Genomic DNA, 21,003 nt, shown 5'->3' with positions numbered 1-21,003 from the left:
TAAAATCCATTACTTAGAAAAAATACATATCCTGAAAATCAAATATAAGGGGAAAGACTCCTTTTATCGTAGAATCATAGAAGATTGGGGTTGGAAGAGACCCCATCCCTGCCAGGGCTTTGTCAATCAGGCCTTTTAGTGGCTAAAATGTCTCAGGGGATGTTGGATTAGCAGAAAGAATATTTATGATTCATGATACAAGATCCACTGTGGTCAAATTGAACCACAGGAATACAGCTGCTGTTCTTTTTCAGTTTTTGCATAGGCACAAATGATCAAACATAAAGACCACTGAAGATAAGTGGCTTGCAGGAATCAAATATACACTAGGGTTATTTGACTCATGGTTGGGGTGAGAGGGGGAGAAAACATCAGATAAATCTTTACAGTTAAGAGGTTTCAGAGTAACAGCCGTGTTAGTCTGTATTCGCAAAAAGAAAAGGAGTATTTGTGGCACCTTTAAATTGGTTAGTCTCTAAGGTGCCACAAGTACTCCTTTTCTTTTTACAGTTAGGAGGCTTATTGAACCTTATTGCATGTTTAAATACAAGTTGAAGGAACCATTCGCCATATGGGTCATTTTGATATGCCCTACATGCATTTTGCAAAAACAGAATATTCTGTCAATTCAGGTTGTTAAGGCGGTGGCTCTGAGAGTCTGTGGGTATGATCAAGTATCATCTCAGGCAGAGCAAACAGAGTGCTTATCACAGTAACGGAACATTCCACACAATGGCTCACGCTGACCCATGGTGATGCATTAATGTCGAGAAAATGTCACAGGGCCACCAGCATTCATCCCTGCTCCTTCCAGTGAACCGTGAGAGGGAGAGAAGAAAGATATACTCCGCCCTCCCATAAGGAGGAGGTACTACATCTAATGGAGATGAAGAGAAACACAAAATAAATCCCAGTGCCATCTCTTGCAATTGCTTGTTGTGTGACGTCTGTGTTAACATTTTGTCATTTTGTAAAGATATGTTGTGATGTTGCAGTATTTGCATTGTGACACTTCAGTGTTGGGACATAACTGATTTTTTTGGTCTGTTTTACTCCGATCAATGATAGAGAGATTTTCCATTTTTACAAAATTAAGTTCAGCACAGCTAGAATGTGAGTCTATATACTGTAGATAAGTGGCTTACCTTCCTGACTGTATACGATTCCCAATATGGCAATCAATAGTTTATTTTCTTTAGAATATAATTACAGGATTTTTAAAGGTCATGCATTGGACATATGAGAAATGTAATCCCATTAGCAATCATCCATTGTAAACTAATCTGTTGTAGATATAATATGGGGCTATATTTTATATACTGGAAAACAGAATATCTGGAACCTGAAGTAAAATGATAGAATCATATCCTGGGTTTTCTGCTACACACTTGATTCTTCATACATAGACTATAGATTCATGTTCGGATTATTTTCTTCACAAATATCTCAGTCTACTGAGCCCATACTGTAGAAAGGGATTTTTTTTCCACATTCTATAAACTTCTTTTTATGGAGCTCAAACTGTAAAAATTAGATGTGCAAGAAATGCATGTTTGATAACTGGCTACAAAAGTGATGAATTTTCCTAACTCACTTGATGCTAATTACATCTTTTGCACTTACCTTTTTTTTTTTTTTTTTCCAGTTTGCACATTCTTCAACACCTGTTAGGCCATATGTTCAGGTGACACTCCAAAATTTTACATCCTAAAGCATGGAAACTTTACTTTAGTACCTAAAAGACGGTATTGTAAACACTACATTATTTGCTTTATGACACTGACTTCTTAATAGGGATATGTTTTAAAAAAAATTCTGTATGCCAGCAATACCTTTTTGATTCAGTAGGAGATAGAAAAGAACTGTAAAATAAAGAGCGGGGTTATCCTCAGAGGCCAAATTTTGTGTGTGTGTGTTTGCCTCACGTTGATGGAAAACATCTGTTCTTAATTTTCTATATATATTATGCAAAGCTAGTTTATTCTTGTGAAAATATTGGACTTCAGCCAATACAGTCAATTAAAAAAATATGTAAAGATGACATTTTTTATACTTGTCTTTGTCCCTTTTTGAGATGGTTTGGTTTTGGCTGTTTTTTATTTTTTTAATGTTTATGATTTTGTTTTAAGTGTTAAATCCCCCAGTGCCCATCACTAGTGAGAGTGTGTCAGATCAAATTATTATAATTATTGCTATTACAAATGCCATTTGTTATTTTATACATACCGCTGCTTTTTGGTCTTCATTTTACAACTGCTTTTTGACTAGAGTATTCTTTCCCTCATATTATTAACATGTTCTTCATGGAATTTACATGAGGGAAGTGTATGGTATGATCTACATAATAAGCAACAGACACCACAAACATGCTGTCTAACCATTGTCAAGTTTGTGTAGGCATTATGGCAGAGGAGACTTTTAGGGAGGGACCTGCTGGCGATCAGTGAGATGGCTTTATGGATTTTCACAGGGAGCTACTCCCATGCATAAAGGTTGGCATCGGAGAAAGCTCAAAGTTGATGGTTTGAAAATTTTACAGAGGAGCAGTCAAGACTGGCACCATTGGTGTAACAGATGCAGTGTAACATCTCAGTAGTGTAAAAGAGACGATAAATATGGCAGGGTTAGGCTGTGAGGGCCCTTTAAAGTGAAGGCAAATAGTTTGTGTATGGTGTGTGGAAAAGAGGGAGCCAGTGGAGGAATGCAAAGTATTGGGAGTTGGGGAGGACATGGCTCAAGAAAGTTAACTTTGCAGCAGCATTCTGCCCGGGAATAAGTAGAGTTAGATAGGATTTGTCAAGACTGGTGAAGAAGAGGTTGCAGTAGTTCAGATATGAGATGAAGCCTGATTTGATGGGCGCTTTAGCTGTATTGATGTAGAGGAAAGGCTGGATCTTAGCGATATTGTGCAGGAAGAAGCAGCAGGATTTTGACACTGCCAGGATGTGTGGACGAAGATAAAATGCCCAAGTTACAGGCCAGAGTGAGAGGGAAGGTGGGGGTGGTGTCCATAGTGAATGAAAAAGGAAGGAGAAAGAGAGGCTTAGGGGAAAGATGTATAGCCCTTTTTACACCATGTTGAGCTTTAGCTGGCATCTGTTTTGGCTGCAGTAGGAAGATTGCTTTTGCCTTTTTTTTTTTTCTTCCCATAGTGAACTTGCCTCTTATTTTGTGGAATGAACAGGGTATAAGTGGGGTGGGGGCACTTTGGGCTGCTTGCATAACATGAAAAAGAGGAGGGGGAGGACAGGGTTGGTTTGTGGAAATTAATGGATGGGGATGTAGGGAAATGTAACATTCTGTACTTTTTGAGGCATTCGTATGTGTTGTTTGATTATTAATTTTTGTCTGCCTATTTTGTTTGCCTTTGGGAAAGGACCTGTCTCTTATTCTGTGTTTGTACAGTGCCCAGAACAGACTGGACCCTCTGGGTGCCACTGTATGCAATTAGATGATTAATAATCTCATTGTGACCATGTATTACATCTGTTATCACAGCCTGAAATTTAAAAAATGTGGACTTACATTTTTATCTTTCCTCCTCCCCTGCTCTAGTTCCCTGGTTTTGAATAGAGACCTTTTCTTGATGGGTTCTGTGCCTGAAGGCCCTGGTAGCCTTAACATAAATAAACTATGAAAAGCATGTACAATAAATAAGCAGTGTAGCTGATTAAGCCCTAAAGTGGGCAATAAATCTTATGCTCAATTTACAATACAAAAGCAACAGTGCACACAATCTAAAATTAATACCAAAGCCAGCCCTGATGGATTACAGTGAAGTACCTTTGCTTATACCAAGTTGAAGAGGCTTCCACAGACAGCCACATGTCTGTCACAGAAAAAGTCCCCAGGATGTGCTAGTTTTGCTTGGTGGAACAGGTTTCTATGCTAGATCCCTGTCTTCATTGTAGGAGCCCAGTTTGTGTAGTTCCCATACAGCCAATCACTTGTTCAGTGATCCTGACGTGCTCCCATGCTCTTCTTTGGTATGTGGCATAACAGGAAGCAGGAGTGCTGACTAAAAAGTGACTCAGTCCTTCAATGTGTGAAGCACTGGGTTGGAGAAGATGAATAACTGCAGGTTCTTTCCAGCACAAAGGATTCTGTGACCTAATGGTGTGAGAATATTGCATGAAAAATGGAAGAGGATAAGATGAGAAGAGAAGACTGAAATCAAAGAGTGTTTAACTTGTGCCAGAGTTTGCCAGGACTGAGTCCCAGCACCTCTAGGCTTGGCAGTTCATAGCTCCGGCACCTCTGGGCTTGCCATGTCACTGACAAAAGTAAAAAAAATTGCTTAAGCCGTGGCACCTCTTTCATTACAAATTAAGCACTGGGGTAAGGAGAGACAAGGAAAAGAGGTGGCAAGAGGAAGAACTTTGCTGGGGTTTGATACTGTAGAGGAGCAGAAGAAGAGAAGGAGAACTGAAAGTGAGTGGATAAATAGTTAGTGGGTGACACGAAGGGGAAAAGAGGATTGCAAGAAAATGGAGTGATTAAATAGGGGAATGAAAGGAGGTAGCTAGCCAGCAACTCACTCGAGGAGCCATCTAGAAAGCTTCCCTAAGCATCTTGGTTATTGATACCACCTTCCTAGACGTGGGGTTTACTTGAAAGGTCAAAGGTGGGTTTTACTCACTTTTTGCCTAACAGAAAGGTGGTAATTCTGATTTGCAGAGCACGAGTGTGGAAAATTTTAACCCACTGCAGTACCTTAGTACACAGTATCAATTAAGGATGGCATTTCAGCTTAACTGTCCTATTCTTGCAGACTTGTCAGACCTTTGCAAGCATTGTAGTGTAATCTTGGTTATTTAAATTCATTCATTTTTTCCACTGGAATTTAATGGTTCCTGTGAAGCAATTATGATCTTTGTACAAGTGTAGAGACACTACTTGTCAATGAGTACTTAGGGAATTCTTAATATGTAGATTGCTGACCTGATAAACTGTAACAGTTCCGAGGGAGTTGTTATGGTCTGTTGCATCAATGAGTACTTAGGGACTCTTTAATATGTGGATTATGGGGACAGTAAGAACGGCTGCAGTCCATTGTGTCAGTGCAGCTGTTTCACATGTGCACTAAGATATTACACTAAACAGTCTTACAAAATGCTGTTAAAAACGAGTGACAGTAGTCATTATTTTAAATTAAATGTCTTTTTCAGTTTTATTTTCCCAGAACTACAAATGAAGGCACTAATCCAGATCCTGGATTTATTAGCTGTAGAGGTTCCATTTTGAAGTTATACAGGAGGTGTGCAAAAAGATCCCCAAACTAGTATTATGTATTATTATTGATAATGTTTATTATGGTAGTTCCTAGAGATCCACCAAGAATGGGGTCCCATAGTGCTAGGCACTGTACAAACAGTAGTAGAAAGTTTAAAGTCTGAATAGACAAGACAGACAGCGTGGGGAAAGGGGTGTAACAAAAAATCAATGTGAACAATGTAATGAAAAAAGAAAAGGAGTACTTGTGGCACCTTAGAGACTAACCAATTTATCTGAGCATAAGCTTTCGTGAGCTACAGCTCACTTCATGGTTAGTCTCTAAGGTGCCACAAGTACTCCTTTTCTTTTTGCGAATACAGACTAACGGATGTTACTCTGGAAAATGTAATGACAGCAAACATCAAATTAGTTTCACAATTTTGGGGAGGGGGCAGAGAGGATCAGTTAAACGGAAGGAAAAGAGGAAAGGGATTGAGCAGGGCTGGATGGTAGAGCAGAGTGGCAGATGTGGAGTGAAACAGAGGTGAAGAGACTGGGAGAGAGAAGGTTGGAGCAGATGCCCAGTCAGCACAGGGCAAAGAAGGTCCTATCTAGTAAAAACTATAGAAAGTTCTCTGAATGTCTGAAAGCAAGTTTTGGAATACCTTTCTTCCTCTGCCTCCCTATTGCAACTTCAGTACTGAAAAAACACTGATAACTTGTTCCTGGCCTGAGATTGGACATGCAAAGTTTTAGCATGGAGCAAATGTAAACATTTCATTGATGGAACTCCGTAGAACTGCTTAGATGAGATGTGTACAGCTGCATTATAAGCCATTAGGAATTTATAACACAAAGGCCAAAAGAACCTTAACTGTACTTCTCTTGATCCTGTGATCATTTTTTATTTTGTATTGTTTGTGTATTTTACTGTTTAAAATGAGGAGCATTAATAGCCCTCTACTGAGGCTGCCAGCTGGCATTCTCAGATTCAATCATGAAGTTGGGTTCTTTTGTGCTGTTCTCAAGAGAGTCAGAGATTTGATTCAGATACTGTGCCAGACACACTGTATTCTTTCCTCAAATTTTCTATAAATGCATCAGCATGGATGGCTGTATTTTCCTAGAGGGGAGACTGACACAATATAGCCATACTGATTTACTTGAGGTAGGATTCTGCCTGCATGGTTTTGGTAAAACTGATAACCTCACACTTAAATGAGTTGTCATAAACCCAAAATTTGAATTATCACAATGGATTTTGTGGCAATGCAGTGAGTCAGGGGGATCGTTTGTCCTTTGCCTCTTTTTTTAAGGCACTTAGGATGTCACTCCCAACTGTGGTTGGCTGGAAACTGAATTCAATTTTTCAAAAAAATTTGAGATTTTGAAATTTGGTTTTACTCCTCATTGGGGGGGGAAAAAGAGACTTTTTAAAAATTTTCACACAAAAAAAATGAAGAAAAACAAACACACACAAACCCTTACCCAGAATAGCCAATAGCCCAGGGGTTAGGGCACTCAACCAGGATGTGGGAGACCTAGGGTCACATCCCTGCTCTGTGTGATTCTGATGAAAAAAGATTTAGTCAAAAAATTCCTGATTGGCTCTACTTCAAACTTTTATGGTAAGAGAGACCAAAAACAAAAATACTGTATCTTTTGTCGGGATGAGAGTTATAAGTTGTTTTGGTGCCCAGCAACCAGTCTGTCCGGATAACTGGCATCAACTCAGGCTGGGACAGGACCAGGCACGGTCAGGAGTGGAAGCAGGAACAGGCCCAGGCTGGAGTGAGAGCTAAAACAGGCACAGGCCGGAGCAGTCTGTCAGAACTATCAGGCAACTGGGAATTCTTCTGACAAGGTAGCAACATTGAGCAGACTGGAATGGTTGCTTCCATTGCTTTATACCTGCCTTGGAGTCACCTGATTAGGTTTGTGGATTGGCTGGACCCTAGTTGATTGGCATGGGCCTATCATAGGATTTGCAGATAATTACTTCAGATGACTCACCAGCTCAGGCTCAGAGATGACTCATCACATAGTCCTATTAACTGCTACTGCTCCTTTGTGGCACTGGAGTTGTTTTTTTCTCTTTTATTTTTCTAATGTATGTGAGCCCATGTTTCCTATTGTGAACTGACAGTCATCCAGAAGCCAACCTTCCTTTCTCCCTGAAACAAACAACTACTGCACTAGATCAGCAATAAATCAGATCTGGCCCAAATTTTGAAACAGGAGCACATTAGTGTTCATACACATGATGGAGTCATGAAAAACTCCCAATACTTGCACTCAACTTGAGATTCCACACACAAGCCCTATACACATGCATGCATGCTACCCCAGTGTGTATGCTCTTGAGTCAGATAAGTGCAAAAATGCTCACAAACTCATGCATGTCTATTTGAAAAGTTTTGAGAATAGCCTTTGTCACAGTGTTTCAACCAAAAACCATGAATGACAGAACCAATGAGCAAAAATTATTAAATGGAAGGGGACTTAATTTTAAGGGAAGAAGCAAAACTTTGAATCTGTTTTTATTTGTATCCAACTGGTTCGTCTAACTCTAGTCACTTTGACCAGTTCTTACACTTTGTATTTGTTGCCCCAGTGGAAGTGGGAGGGCAGAGGCTATTTATATTTTAAAAATAATTTTGTTCTTTTCGGAGCATCATTGGAACTGGTTTCAGAGGTTAATTATGTTGGAATAAAACACTGTTCATGGATGATTCAGTTTTTCTAGTATGTGGGCTGCTTGTCAACATATGTAATTGGTTGCAAGCCAAGGTTTATCACAAATTCCCTGGTTCAAGAAAGCCTAAATGTATATGTACAGCCCATTTGCTATGTCCTGTTCCTATAGTCACAAAGGTTGGGCAGACCTCTTGTCAAGCATTTGTGCTTCCATCCATAAACAATGATGAAATATTTAAAATGTTATCCTATGTGTATTTTATTAATTGCTTCAACACTGTATAACATACTATAATGTTGGTGAGGTTTTATAGAATTTTTTATATATGTTTTTTAGAAAATGAGAATCTAGATGCTAAAATAATGTTGTGTATTTTTGCCTGCAATAATTAATACTATTTTACCAAAATACAGGTGTAGATTCATTGGGGTTACACCGGTACTGAATTCTGCCCACAGTTTTAAAAAACAATTAATGTGAGAAAAGCCCTATTCTAAAACTTCAGGAAAAAATTGCCTTTAAAGGGTTTTAAAGCTTTCACATGTGTTTGTTTACATCTAAAGGAATGTTGTGTAGATGAAGCATAAAATTGCAAGCTTAGTGTTGTCAGAATTTTAAACATGGTTTTTCCATTTGTGTTAAAACTAAAATAAAAACTCAATTTTCCAAGTACACACTCTGAAACTCCTGAAAAGCTGTCAGATTTGTGTTGGTCCCATTACTACTTCATATCTGTCACTGGGGAAAGTATGCAAACATGAGGCGCACACATTTATGCTCGTACTATTAGAGGAAACCCACTATAAACATCCTCATGGAGTCTGTAAATCATCCCCCAGTGCACAAAACACATTTTAAGATTAATGTTTTAAGTGAACAAGAAAGAGAAGAAAGTAGTGCATCTTGCTTAGAATTTTACTTTTAAAAATGGTTTCAGAGTAGCAGCCGTGTTAGTCTGTATTCGCAAAAAGAAAAGGAGGACTTGTGGCACCTTAGAGACTAACAAATTTTAAAAATGTTAGCTGATCCCCTAAGTGTTTCATGTTTTATTATACGCAGTATAGTCATCCAGAATAATCTGATCTATAGTGCAATATAATTTAACATTGAAATAATTAAGCAATTACAGAGTCAGATTTTTAAATTTACTAGTGTGGTTGTGAGCTTTTTTTCCTACTGTATCCAGTAACAAGGGACTGAAATTGTGTCTTGTTCTATATGAATGCAAAGCTGATGGCCTGTTATGGTAGCTTTCTGAGGACTAAATACTACCCTCTGCTTCTGAGATCAGAATGAGTTGTAAGGATTTATTTGGGGGGAGCTGGTCAGGCTTTTAGGTTGACCATCATATCTCTACTCAGGTCCTCAAAGGTTCCTGGGCCTACGTTGCTTATTAAAGAAATGTGACTCAGTATGTTTTTATAGAGGATTGGTCCATCAGTGGGTGTTAGCCAAGATTGTCAGTGATGCAACCGCATGCTCTGGGTGTCCATAAAACTCTGACTGCTAGAAGCTGGGACTGGACGGTAGGGGATGGATCACTCGATAATTTTCCTGTTCTGTTCATTCTCTGTGGAGCATCTGTCACCAGCCACTGTTGGAAGACAGGATACTGGGCTAGATGCACCGTTGGTCTAACCCAGTATGTCCATTCTTATGTTCTATAATATTTTATTTAAACTCTTAAACAAAAACAAAATCAAGAAGTTCAACTATCACTGAAGTTAAATATATTATTAATAATACTGAAGAAAAATGGACCATTACAGCAATCAAATGAAGGTCAGATCAATAAATTAGACTCAATATTGGATTCTAATTAAATAATCAAATTAGTTAAATCAAACTAATACTAAATAATCATTCTTTTTAAATTCTAAAGAGGGTTCTAAACAGGTGGGCTATCCAAATATAAATTTTAACAGAAGAAATTTGCCAAAATCAATCTAATCTATGATTTAAAAGTCGGTCAAGAGCTTAATACTGAAACCATATTACGTGATGTTCAAACCACAACTTCAGAGACAATTATAAAGCTTCCCCCTCAGAATTCTATTCTTAGGTGGTGGCTGACCCTTTCCTCATTCCTCCTCTCCATCCCCAACAGAGACATTAAAATACAGACTTTAATAGAACAGTCTTGGTAAGCAGAAGTTTGAATAACCATTATTTACCAGAGATTATATCTGACAATTTCAAGTCTCTTAGGACTTTTAAACATAGAACATGTTCTAATAAATAATTTTATGAGATAGTATTTAGGGCGGGGTTGAACCTGGGGAATTTATTTCTGGTGCCTGCCCTATCTGGATTTTATGGGTGCTCATACATACATGCATGCACACAGCCCACTTTCATACCCTAAAATGAAAGAATATAAAAAAGGGAGGACCTCTCTCAGCTAATAAAAACAAAAACAGAAAAAGGGGAAAGAAGATACATAAGATTTGTGAACTGTTCAGCTCTTGCAGTCTTCTGGACTCTTTTGGAAAAGAAACAGATACTGTAGACAAAAAGAAAAGGAGTACTTGTGGCACCTTAGAGACTAACCAATTTATTTGAGCATGAGCTTTCGTGAGCTACTGTAGACAGTGGCGCTGGAACATTTTTAATAATGAGGGTCCTGAAAGCCAGCCCCCATACCCCTGTCTGCGCCCCCTTCCCCCCAGAGCTGGGGCTGGGAGCAGGGTCCTGTCTCCAGGATGGGGGCAAGGAAGCGAGGCTGAGGCCACAGCTGGGGATGGGCATGGGGCCAGCAGTGGAGCCCTAGGTCGAGGCCAGCAGCCAGGACCCCGGGTGGGGGGCTAGAAGTGGAGCTGCAGGCGCGGGGTTGGGAGCATAGCCTGGGTTCAGGCCAGCAGCCAGGACCCCGCGTGCGGGGCTGGGAGCCGAGCCCCATGTAAAACCTGGAGGTGCTGCAGCACCCCCCCTTCCTCCGTATACCCAGTTCCCGTGCCTATGACTGTAGACAAGAAGCCAGACAGTGATGTTCCATGGGCATAGTACTTCTCGATAGCAGACCTGTGACACTGCACTCCATATGATTTTATGAAAATATGCTAATGAGTGTGAATATAATGTAACTGGAATATGCTTTGTGCAAAAGGTCTCTTGTATTACAAAGCTTATACTCTACTGAGTGTGTTCATCCTATTTGTATGAATGTTTCATTCTTGTATCTGAAACTAGGAATATAAAATAAAACTCTGAGGTCCTACTGTAGTTATGCAAAGGTGGGCCATTAATGGTGATTTAGAATCTTGATGCCTCCCATTAACTAGGACAATTGACTGTAGATGGCTCTGTTTACTTGCAAGCCTTCCTGTGAGTCAGGCCTGGAAGAATGAAGGCTTGGGGTCTCACAGGACATGTGACCATGTCACCTGGTACTGGAATCCATCTTAAACCTGGTGCTTTTCCATTTAGAAGGAGGGGTGGGGCCCATAGAGACAAAAGATTCCTGCATTGTGCCAAAGCTCTATAAGGGTGTGGAACAGAACAAAGGGGTTCCAGTCATGAGAAGTCCCCTAGTTACCACCTGAGCTGGAGCTAACAAGAACTGGAGCTACCAGGGGAAAGGATTGGGCCCAGACTAGGAAGGAATCCAGTCTGTGAAAGAAGCTTATTGGAACATCTCTGAGGGTGAGATTTTATCTGTAATCGGTTTCTTAATGTATTAGCCTTAGACTTGCATGTTTTTGTTTTATTTTGCTTGGTAACTTACTTTGTTCTGTCTGTTATTACTTGGAACCACTTAAATCCTACAACTGAGCATGTGATCTGCTAGCTAACCATAGCTGATATCCTAACTGGCCAGATCGTCTAACTGGCTGAGTAGCAGAGCTGATCTTAAGCCCAACAGTAGCATTTGGCCAGGGGACACTCAATGCTTATGCCTGCAGCTGTGATTGCTCCTCTGCTGCCCTGTTCTCACCCTTGCTCCCGGCCTGCACCAGTCTGCTCCAGCCGGGCTCCCATGCTTGGTTTCTGACTCTTGGTTCCCGACTCTTGACTCTGATTCTCAATTCTGATTCCTGAATCTTGACTCCAGCTCCAACCCCTAGGCATGACCACCCACGCTTTGGTCCATGACAGCTTGTGCAGCCCAACACACAAGAAGGAGGTGAAGAAGGGGAGTAGGAACCACTCAGTTAGTGGAATGGATCCCGCTAAGGTCAGTATCTCCCTATCAGAGATAGCAGGCAACCTACAGAACCTACAGGTGCAGGTAGATGCCCTGCAGTCACAAAATGCTACGCTGCAGGCACAGGTTCCATCACCCATGACTTCTCCTCCTTGGGGACCTAAAATTCCCCTGCTGGTCAAGTTTGGCACAGCCACTTCCACTGTTTTATGAACCAGTGCCAACTCCTATTCCTGCTGCACCTTCAGTCCTTCCCCAATGACCAGTCTTGGGTGGGACTTATCATTAGCCTGGTGACTGAAGAGGCATTGGATTGAGCCTTCCCGCTCCTGGAATAGTATAGCCTTCCCCTGAACAGTTTGAGGATTTTGTTCAAATCATGCCAATATTTTCTGATTATCCAAGTCATATGTGCACAGCTGAGGCCATGAACCAAACCCTGAGGCACAGTGGCCAGCCAGTTGCTAATTATACCACAGAGTTTCGGCATCTGGTAATTGACAGTGCATGGAATGAGTCCCATAATGCTACCTCTGGAACAAGAAGTTATTGGCAGTCAAGGTGGCATTCAGGGAATGGCATCATGTCCTGGAGGGAGCTTGGCTCCTAGCCCAGTTCTCACAGACCAAAAGAACATAGAGTACCTCTGGACAGCCAGACACCTCAATCAGCACCAGATTCTCTAGTCTCTCTTTTTTATATGATTTTACTCTGTGGTAATCTATTGCCCAGGTCTAGAAATAGGAAAGCAGATACCCTATCCCACAAAGAGTACCTCGAGCTTGGTGAAGAAGTTCTTTCTACAATTCTTCAGGCTTAAGTCAAAGGGGCAGTTGACAGCAATCTAATGTTGTCCATTCGTTCTCAGCTGCTCCACAACTCCTTTGCAACCCAGATCCATCAGACCCTAGATAATGCAGATGCCCCGTCTGGTTCCGAATTTAAGCTGCAGGATGGCCTCCCCTATCACAAGGATCATATTTACATTCCGGAGGGTCTGCCTAGTTTCCAGGTCATGTCATGCCACTTCCTAGTCACTTTGGTAAATCAAAGACATGGGACCTGATACCATAGAGTTTCTGGTGGCCTACCCTATGCGCAATCTTTGCTCATGAGTCAAGAGTCTGTGCTTGAAATTGCTCAGCCTTCTCCAGCCTTTGCCCTAGAGCAAGATTTCCCAAACTTGGTTCGCGGCTTGTTCAAGGCAAGCCGCTGGCAGGCCGCAAGATACTTTGTTTAGCCACCACTTCCCGCAGCTCCCATTGACCGGGAACGGCAAACCGCAGCCACTGGGAGCTGCAAGCAGCCAAACCTGCGGAAGCTCAGGTAAACAAAGCGTCTCACGGCCCGCCAGGGGCTTACCCTGAACAAGCCGCGAAACAAGTTTGGGAACCCCTGCCCTAGAGTATAAGGTCTATCTTATCAATAGACTTTATTGTGGAGCTGCCTGACTCTCCTGGGCACACAGTGATCCTAGTTGTGGTTGATATCCTAACTAAAATGGCACATTTTTTTCATGTTGTGCCATTCCTTCCAGCCTGTAAACAGCACATGTCTTTCTGGAGGATATCTTCTGCTACTACTGCCTATCAACTGCCCTCAGTTCATCTCCTGTTTTTGGAGGGAGTTTCTGCAGCTTCTTGGAATAGAGTCCCTCACTTTGCCTACCAGCCAAAGACCAATGGGTAAACAGAACCAGTCAGTCAAATTCTAGAACAGTATCTGGTTTTTTTTTTAAATTACCACCAAGCTGACTGGTTTTCTCTGCTCCACTATGTGGAATTTGCCTATAACAGAGCAATCCATGCCTCAGCTCAACAAAGCCCATTTTTTGCAAACTATGGTTTTCATCCATGATTCCATCTTGATGTATCCACAAACTCCCTGCAGATGCAGACTGGACTCCACACTTCTCCAAGATCCCAAAAGCTCAAAGAGCAGTTGAGTTCCACAAAAGAAACTTACAAACACCATGCTGACCAGGGGTGTTGGGCTGCCCGCAACCTAGCCATAGAGGACAAGATCTGGCCATCTACCCAGAACCTCAGTTTGGCTCTTCCATAAGCCAAACATGCTCGCCAGTACTTGGGCCCATTCAAGATCTTGAAACAGATCAATTCCCTATCCTTCAAGCTGCAGCTACCTGCTTTGCTCAAAAATGAGGGATTTCACATTTCCCTCTTTAAGCCCCATACTGAGAATATGTTCCTGTGTCATGACAACCCATCACTACTGCCTATAACCATTCTGGGACAAGAAGAATACTTAGTCTGACAAATCCTTGACTCCCAGTAAGTTAGGGGAAAACTTCAGTATCTGGTGGGCTGTTATGGAACTGGTTGAAAACATTCCTACAGGACCTACTACAGGACTTCCACTGGGCTCATCCTGAGAAACCAGGCTCTAGGACCCCTGGGAGGCATCCTCAAAGGGGAGGTTACAACCAGGAATGAGGGCCTACAGTTGCACTTGAGATCAGCTGGCTAACTGCTGCTGAAATCCCTAAATGGCAGATCACCTGCTTGGCTGAGCAGCATTGTCAGGACTGCTCTTAAGCCTAGCAGTAGCTCTTGGGCAGTGGCTGCTCAACTATAACACTTGCAGCTGCAATTATTCCTGCACTTGCTTTGTTCCCTGGTCTGCTCCCACTCTATCCCTGTTCCCCTGCTCAGTTTCTGAATCTGGGTTCCTGACTGTCCCTGACCCTTGGTTCTGACACTTGCGGGTTCTTGACTGCTGAATCTTGACTGTGGCTCTGACCACTGGACTTGACCACTGTAGCTCTGACCACTGGAATCCTAATTGGAAACATGGACAAATTGTTAAGGATGAATACAAAAGAATAGTGTGAGCATGTAGGGATAAAATCAGAAAGGCTAAGACAAAATGAGTTGCAGCTACCAAGTGACATAAAAGACAACAAGAAGGAGTTCTATAAATACCTGTACATTAAGAGAAAGACAAAGATGAAGGAAAGTGTAGGCCCACTACTTAATGGGGAAGGAGGGCTAATAACAGATGACATCGAGAAGGCTGAGGTGTTCAATGCCTATTCTGCTTCATTTTTTACTAAAAAGCTTAATTGTGGCCAGATGCTAACACAATTAATATTAACAACAAGGGAGAAGTAACACAAACAAGAATAGGGAAAGAGCAGGTTAAAGAATATTTAAATAAATTAGATATATTCATGTTGACAGATCCTGATTAAATTTATCCTAGGGTACTTAAGGAGTAGCTGAAGCAATCTTAGAAACTTTAGCCATTATCTTTGAAAACTGATGAAAGATGGGTGAGGTCCTAACGGACTGGAGAAAGGCAAACACAGTAAAAGGGAACAAAGAGGACTAGGGGAATTATAGACTAGTCAAACTAACTACTTTGTAAGCACCTAGAGGATAATAGAGTAACAAATAATAGCCAGCAATGGTTTTGTCAAGAACAGATAATGCCAAACCAACCAAATTTCTATCTTTGACAGAGTTACTGGCATAGTGGATAGGAGGAAAGCTGTAGACATGACTTATCTAGATTTTAGTAAGGCTTTTGACAGTCCCCCGTGTCATTATTGTAAACAAACTAGGAAATTGTGCTCTAGATGAAATTACTATACAGTGAGTGCATAATTGTTTGAAGGGCCATATTCAAAGATTAGTTATCAGTGATATGCTGTCAAACGGGGAGGACATATCTAGTGGGGTCCCACAGGGGTCTGTCCTGGGTATGGTAGTAGTCAACATTTTGAATGACTTGAGTAATGGAATGGAAAGTTTATCTATACATTTGGGGATGACACTATCAGAACCTTCATTTTTGAGACCAACCCAAACTTGGTAGTGAAGCAGTGATACTTGCAAAAATTGAGATTGATGGGTTAGTCAGATGATTCACTACCCTGGACATTTATGATAGTCATCACTCTTCAGAGTCTGTATGATGGAGAAGAAACATGACTTCTTAATGCTTATGGCATAGGATCATGCAAACTTCTTTTGCTGCAATGAATCAGATTTTGAATCTGTCTTCTTCCAATGATGCTCTAATCTCCCACTCTCCAGTTTCATCTGTCATAGATTGCAGAGATCACCCTGGTTCAGTGACAGATATTGTTAGGGATTGGATGTCATGCTTATGATCAACACATGGTTGTGGTGTCTTACTAGCCTACCTGTGCACTTGTTCTGAGGCTGGTCAATGTGCCATTCAGACCACAAGTTTCCAACGATGGACCAGTGTTTTGGTTTACTCACTAGATGGCTGGAAGGCCCTGATCTAAGTTTGTAGTTGGTGAGGATCAGACCCTGTTAGGGAAGTTTTTACTACATATTCAGTGTCTACACACCAGCTAAAAGATTTAAGTTCAAGTTGTGTCTTGCTGTGTAAGTTGGACCTGTGACCATCTGGAGACTCTCCTAATTGTCATGATAGATAGATCCTGAGCCAGTGTGTTGGAGAAGTTGACTGTATGGATATTGATTTCTGTCTCCAGTATAGTGTGTCTTGGGAATTCTAACCCCAGGCTATGCAAAATGGCAGTTAAAAGGGGGAATGTGTGGTAGATTTTGGAGCACAAGACTTCCTACATTGAATTTGTCACGGTATTTGCATGCTAAATAAGAAGATTTACATACATTCATTCTCAGAATAGGACCCTTGTTATAATTTTGAAGTTGGATGTGAAGAGAATAGGTATCTGTCCTCTCTTCTTCCTCCGGGATCATGAATCATAGAAATAGCTGTGTCAGTACCCACTCAGGTTAGTCATCCAGCCAAGTTTCAGTGGTGCATGTTGTGATGGGTGTTTGATGTAAAGACTGATCTTCTGCTCAACAGCATAAGCTTTAGTTCACTCAGTGATTGACCCCTGTCGTTCTGGTTCTCTCAGCCAAAGACACAGAAGTGATCAGAGTTAAGCATTTTCTCAATAGACATGTTATTCTATATAACAGCAAAACTGATATTTATATAAATAAGATTAAATATAAACTAAAACATGAACAACCCTGAAATGAGTTTATGAGTCTCAGTCTCTGAAGTTTCAGATCAGTGATTTTGCATTTCTGTGGCCTACACATGGGTGCTATAACATTCTTAAATAATGTCCCAAATGTTAATCTGCTACTTGATCTCTTTATTACATTTATGACTCACTCAGTAATGCAAGCTGACATAAAGAATTTTAAATAATGTATATGTTTAAAATGCCTTCATTTTTGTTTATGTAATTGTACAAATATCTATGTGTAATATGTATTATGGATTTTAATAAATGCTTGAAAATGGATTTCTTAATATGCTCATTATGTTTCTGAGCCTGCTAATTCTTTAAGGAAATGAAGAAAAAATAATGAAACCATGTTACATAGGTACTTAATTTTTTTTTATCTGTGGTACTATTCTGGTAATTAATGCCTATTTTATGCAAACTAGACTATATCTCTTACTGGACACATTACTGTCAAGAAAATATTACTTGCCTTAATTATCAGTAATGAAGCAGGGATAAGCTGCTCACTTAGATATAATATATCTAATGACCTTTTCAGCTAGAGGTTGTGATGAAAGGTATCAGTTTCACAAATTATGCCTCATTCAGTTTCTGGCCTTTGTATAGATTAATGTTTTGAGGATGAGTTTTAAAGTCAGACATAAATTGTGTTTGGTGTTTAAAATTGATTTAGTGTCTTGCTTTTAGTACATCATTTTCTCTTTTATACATTAATCCAAGCCTCATTTTTATCTTCAGGTTTTGTATAAAAGGCAATACTTAAATCTAGGCTTGTCTTACTAAGTACAGCTGTATATTTTTGACAGTGAGGACTGGGGGTCAGGAAGTACACATGTACTTTAATATGAAAACATACTTAGAGTTTGAAAAAGCCAGAATTTACAGTTCTATATCTATTTTTTTAAAAAAATTGTTGTGAATAGAGTTTATGTAACTCATTTTGTATTTATCCTTCTTAATACATGAGCCAACTTACAAAGCATGATATTTCTGAACTATTGTTACAGTTAATAATATTACTATCAAGTGGATTTGCTATGGTAATTTTTATGGTAATTATGTTCTACTTTGAACTCTAACAAATAACATTATTTTCTGCATGGTGTCTGTTTAATTGTGGTGGTGTTTTTTTACTGTTAGTAGGAAATGTCTCTCCAGATTTCTAATAACCCATGGTCAACTGCATCCATAGTGTAATTCCACTGACTTTAGTGGTGTTATACCAGGGATGAATTTGGCCCCTGGTTTGGAATTGACTCTGTGACCTAGAGCTGATTTGGATCCTTGTGAGGCTCGTTCTCAGAGGAGCCAGGAATATAGTGTTTTACCCAAAGAGATGAGACCATGTGATGAAGTTTGGCAACCTGAAATATTATGATGTACATCAGTAGACACAGGAACATATGTTTTATGTTGATCTACTATTCTGTTTTATTCATTTCAGATAGGTGCTTCCAATCAAAGCATATCCTGTTGCTGGCAATTGGATGCATGTTAGAGAAAAAGTCTGAGAATGAGCTGGTTATATGTGTGCTGATATATGAAAGGAAAAATGTAGCATGGGCATACACCATATGTAGTTACGGCCCATTTACTATTCAAATCATGAGACCTTGACCATACAATCATAATAAAGTTATTCTAACAAGTTTGCTTTTCCACACATCATAATGTAACCTCCAAAGAGTTTCGTGCATGAGTTATTTGTCCGTGTTTCCTTGGGACAGAATCATCAGAGAAGACTATAGAATGTATGAAGGTGCATGGTGAAAGCCTAGCTGGTGAAGATGCTGTTTTGTTCTCTTTTTCTGCCTGATGTGCAAATAACATAAAATCACACTTCTTCCAGAAAACTCCCAGAAAACTCACACTACTCCCAGAAAACTATGTCCGCTCTTAAATATTACATTTAGTCAATTTTATTTTTTTAAATAGTAATCAAAATCAGATGATCCCTTTTTTCAAAGTCATTTAATTTCTCTTCCATTATGCTTTTAATGGGGTAACTTGTCATGCTATATTATATAGTACCTAAATCATTTACATTAACTTATAGAGGGTAAATCGAATTTGTGTTGCGTCATACTCTGAACTGAATGAAACTATGTCATATCAGAAACAGCCTGGTTAGGTATCCTGCTGAGAAATCTCACCTATTCTTAGAAATACCACCTTTTGGCCATAGTATTTCTTGAAATGGACTTTGATCTCAAATGGGGATGTGAGTATTACTTGTGGGGTAATGCAATTCACATACCCCCCTTTCAAAGACCCTTTTGTGTTAGGGAACAGTGGGAGAAAGGGGAATATAAGCAAGCACTGAAAAGTATTAAGAGCCGATGTCTATGAAGAATATTTGTGTACAAACAGAGAGGTATGTGAAAAAATAAAACTATTAAATAGTATAAATAGCAATGCACAATACTGTGATACAGGATGGTCCAGAAAACCATCACAAGAGAGATAGCTTAATAGCTCAGTATTACAGAGGAATATTTAGTGACTGAGTATGATTGGGAATACCAAAAAAATACACTGTTTTATCTTCATTTGAAATAGTAAATAGAAGCAAAGTTCAGTAACCCTGATAGTCAAATTAAAATATCCCGCTGTAGTCACCCCGCTCCTCCACGCCAGCAGTACTGCTAGCTAATTTTTCAACTTCACACATGTACTCTGTGCTTTCTTTGACACTACCTCTTATGAGTGGAACACCCTCACTGAGCTGATCTCCTTCCCCTTCAGATCTCTCCCCAAGACTCACCTCTGCCAACATACCAAAAATCGAAATGGCCCATCTTGATTATCACTACAAAAGGTTTTTTTTCTCTCCTGCTGGTAATAGCTCACCTTAACTGATCACTCTCGTTATAGTGTGTATGGTAACACCCATTGTTTCATGTTCTCTGTGTATATAAAATCTTCCTACTGTATTTTCCACTGCATGCATCCGATGAAGTGGGTTTTAGCCCACGAAAGCTTATGCTCAAATAAATTTGTTAGTCTCTAAGGTGCCACAAGTACTCCTGTTCCTTACTTGTTGAGTAATCCCTTCTAAATCAAAGGGACTACTCACGTGAATAAGAGTTTCAGATTCTGGCCCTTGAATAATAACTTTACAAGGCACAGTTTTAATTTTATTTTTCAGTTATACCTAGATAGAAAGATCCTAATAATAGGAGCATGCTACAGCCCCTTAAGGAGGAGACATGAGAATAAAACATCACATCATAAAGGAAGACCTATAATAATAATACTGACTTATGGGTGGATTTTAACCTCTGTGATATTATTTGGGAATCCCTTGCAATGTGGTAATATAGTGACAGACTTGATTGCTGTATTAAATTATTGTTTCCTGAACCAGCAAGTCAGTGCTTCTACAGGAATAGTTCATGTCTACATGTTTCTCAGTCAGTAACAAGACACAAAAATCAGAGACAGAACTGCTAAAATGACTTCCATATGACAAGATTTGATATAATATGGTAATAGTAATTAGTTATATCTGAAAAAATGTATAAGTCTGCTCCTAATATGTGGTGTATTGCCATTTTCTGGTGCTTATTTTATGTAAACAAACTTTTTAAAAAGTGAAACCCAGTTCATAGCTGCTTTTAAATATTTGTATATCTTCAATTACACTTCTTTTATAATTCTTATGCCATAAATGTATCATAAATCAATGTTGTAACAGCAGGGATTAACATATCTAAAGGTAATTTACTTAGATATCTTTCTGATCAGAAGGATTAATTCCTCAAGGATAAAAATGTTTATATTGTGAATTAAGTGAATTATTTATTCAAAAAATGTCATCATTACACATAGATGGTGCAGACAGTTAATGGAAAAATTTTGGAATATCAGATTTCGCTAGGGTGTTTCACAGGATTTTAATACATGTTTTTAGGAGAGCACTAATGTCATATACATTTG

The 21,003-nt window shown here is 39.8% G+C and overlaps 1 protein-coding gene across 4 annotated transcripts in view; it reads left to right on the top strand.

The window, feature by feature from the left end:
• The window catches only part of ELP4 (elongator acetyltransferase complex subunit 4), a 344,771-nt gene that overhangs the window by 150,415 nt on the left and 173,353 nt on the right, over window positions 1–21,003 (top strand). Inside the window, exon 10 of one of the 4 annotated variants that reach the window (XM_048854603.2) lies at window positions 1,646–1,745. The exons of the other annotated variants lie outside the window; for them this stretch is intronic. Within the exon in view, the coding sequence (XP_048710560.1) occupies window positions 1,646–1,711 (66 nt within the window). The 3' untranslated portion in view covers window positions 1,712–1,745. The remainder of the gene's footprint in view (window positions 1–1,645; window positions 1,746–21,003) is intronic. 4 annotated transcript variants of the gene reach the window in all.

This window comes from Caretta caretta, chromosome 6 (genome assembly GCF_965140235.1).
Source record: "Caretta caretta isolate rCarCar2 chromosome 6, rCarCar1.hap1, whole genome shotgun sequence".
Lineage (NCBI taxonomy): Eukaryota > Metazoa > Chordata > Testudines > Cheloniidae > Caretta > Caretta caretta.
The sequence above is the reverse complement of the archived record's forward strand: the minus strand, read 5'-3'. Positions and strand labels throughout refer to the sequence as shown.